Source organism: Triticum dicoccoides, chromosome 2B, assembly GCF_002162155.2.
Source record: "Triticum dicoccoides isolate Atlit2015 ecotype Zavitan chromosome 2B, WEW_v2.0, whole genome shotgun sequence".
In the NCBI taxonomy this organism is placed as follows: domain Eukaryota; kingdom Viridiplantae; phylum Streptophyta; class Magnoliopsida; order Poales; family Poaceae; genus Triticum; species Triticum dicoccoides.
In genome coordinates this window covers 559384943-559386837 of record NC_041383.1, presented here as the reverse complement: position 1 = coordinate 559386837, position 1895 = coordinate 559384943, and the positions used below count along the sequence as shown (strand labels likewise).

Sequence of the window (1895 nt, the reverse complement as noted above, 5' to 3'; positions counted from 1 at the left end):
GTATGTTACTTGCCCGAGATTCAATTGTCGGTATCATCATACTTAGTTCAATCTCATTACCGGCAAGACTCTTTACTTGTTCCATAATACTTCATCCCGCAACTAACTCACTAGTCACATTGCTTGCAAGGCTTATAGTGATGAGTATTACCGAGAGGGCCCAGAGATACCTCTCCGAACACGGAGTGACAAACCCTAATCTCGATCTATGCCAACCCAACAAACACCTTCGGAGACACCTGCAGAGCATCTTTATAATCACCTAGTTACGTTGTGACGTTTGATAATACATAAGGTGTTCCTCCGATATTCGGGAGTTGCATAATCTCATAGTCTGAGGAACATGTATAAGTCATGAAGAAAGCAGTAGCAATGAAACTGTAACAATCATAATGCTAAGCTAACGGATGGGTCATGTCCATCGCATCATTCTCCTAATGATGTGATCCCGTTCATCAAATGACAACACATGTCTATGGTTAGGAAACACAATCATGTTCAATTAACGAGCTAGTCTAGTAGAGGCATACTAGGGACATTATGTTTTGTCTATGTATTCACACATGTACTAAGTTTCCGGTTAATACAATTCTAGCATGAATAATAAACATTTATCATGATATAAGAAAATATAAATAACAACTTTATTATTGCCTCTAGGGCATATTTCCTTCACATCCCCACCTCAAGCTCCATGTGGCTTCATCGATGATGTGCAATTTTGCGAACCTCCAAAATGGTTATCCAAAGATAAAACCATTTTAGTTAAATGAACCGGACAGGGGCAACACCCCAGACGCGCCATCAAATTCCGGTTCTGACACCCCTTATGACTATAACATCGGAGGAGAAAACCATACGTGCCAGCCACGAACGCACAACACGATCCACCACCTTTCAGATGTTGCTGATGCAGAGCACAATCTACATCTGCTCATGAACTACCTCCGAGGCTTCGCGCGCGTGCTAGAGCAAATGTTGTTGTAAGGACGGAGCTCGAGGACACAAATCCACCACGAAGATACTGCCACCGCCACGCTATCTTTGCTTGAACAGACTAATTTTCAAATTCATCTCAACCATAGGCCCGATCACCTCTTCGGGGAAGGATTTGAAACTTATTTATTCAGCGCCGCCGTTACAGTCGTCAAAGTAAAGAAGATGAACGACCAAAAGACCTAAGCTACTAGAGCCTAAAAACCTAAAGCGACACGATCCACGCACGTGGATCCGGCAGCTCCCCTCGTCACGGACGGCCGAGGTCATCGGCGGAGGGGAGCCGCCGGAGGACGGCGGCGGAAGGACATGGCGGCTTCCCAGATCGCTCGAAAAGCGATGTGAAATCCTTATAAGGGGAAGATGTGCATTCATGTATTCATAGGAATATGTACGTGCGTATGTATGAGCGTTTTGCATGACCATGATGACATAATATAAGCGTGACATACCGTCTCGAGAGAAATACCTGGAGCACAAATGAAATTCGTCAACAAACGCCCGAGTTCCAGGGCCAACCCAACCAACCAACCAAACCCAGCCTCGCGGCCCGCGGCACCACATCCATGAAGCACCTGCAGAACGCTCCTCCGTATTTATGTATACTTTCCCCCATTTTCCTCCGACTCCGAACAAGCAAAGGGGAACGCGAGTCATCCCTCCCCTCACCTCCCCACCGCAGCCGCAGCCCCAGAACAGATCGGCAGGCACGCAGATCCATCCTTCCTTCCTCCCTCCCATCCACCCGCATGGCCAGCGCCTCCCCACGCATCCCGGGGGCGCCCGCCTAGCATGGGCCAGTCCCCCTCCGCCCCCCACCTCCCCAAATCCCCCAGCCCCGCCTCCCCGCCCTCCCCCTCCTCCATGGCGCCGCCGATGCCCGCGGGCGCGGGGAGCGG

At 49.4% G+C, this 1895-nt stretch overlaps 1 protein-coding gene across 2 annotated transcripts in view; it reads left to right on the top strand.

Annotated features, from left to right (window-relative positions):
• The first annotated feature begins 1619 nt into the window (after window positions 1-1619).
• The window catches only part of LOC119364838 (F-box protein At1g47056-like), a 2395-nt gene continuing 2119 nt past the window's right edge, over window positions 1620-1895 (top strand). Inside the window, exon 1 of one of the 2 annotated variants that reach the window (XM_037630391.1) lies at window positions 1620-1892. In XM_037630391.1, coding sequence (XP_037486288.1) covers window positions 1789-1892 — 104 coding nt within the window. In that variant the 5' untranslated portion in view covers window positions 1620-1788. The other variant, XM_037630392.1, reaches the window with a different exon arrangement.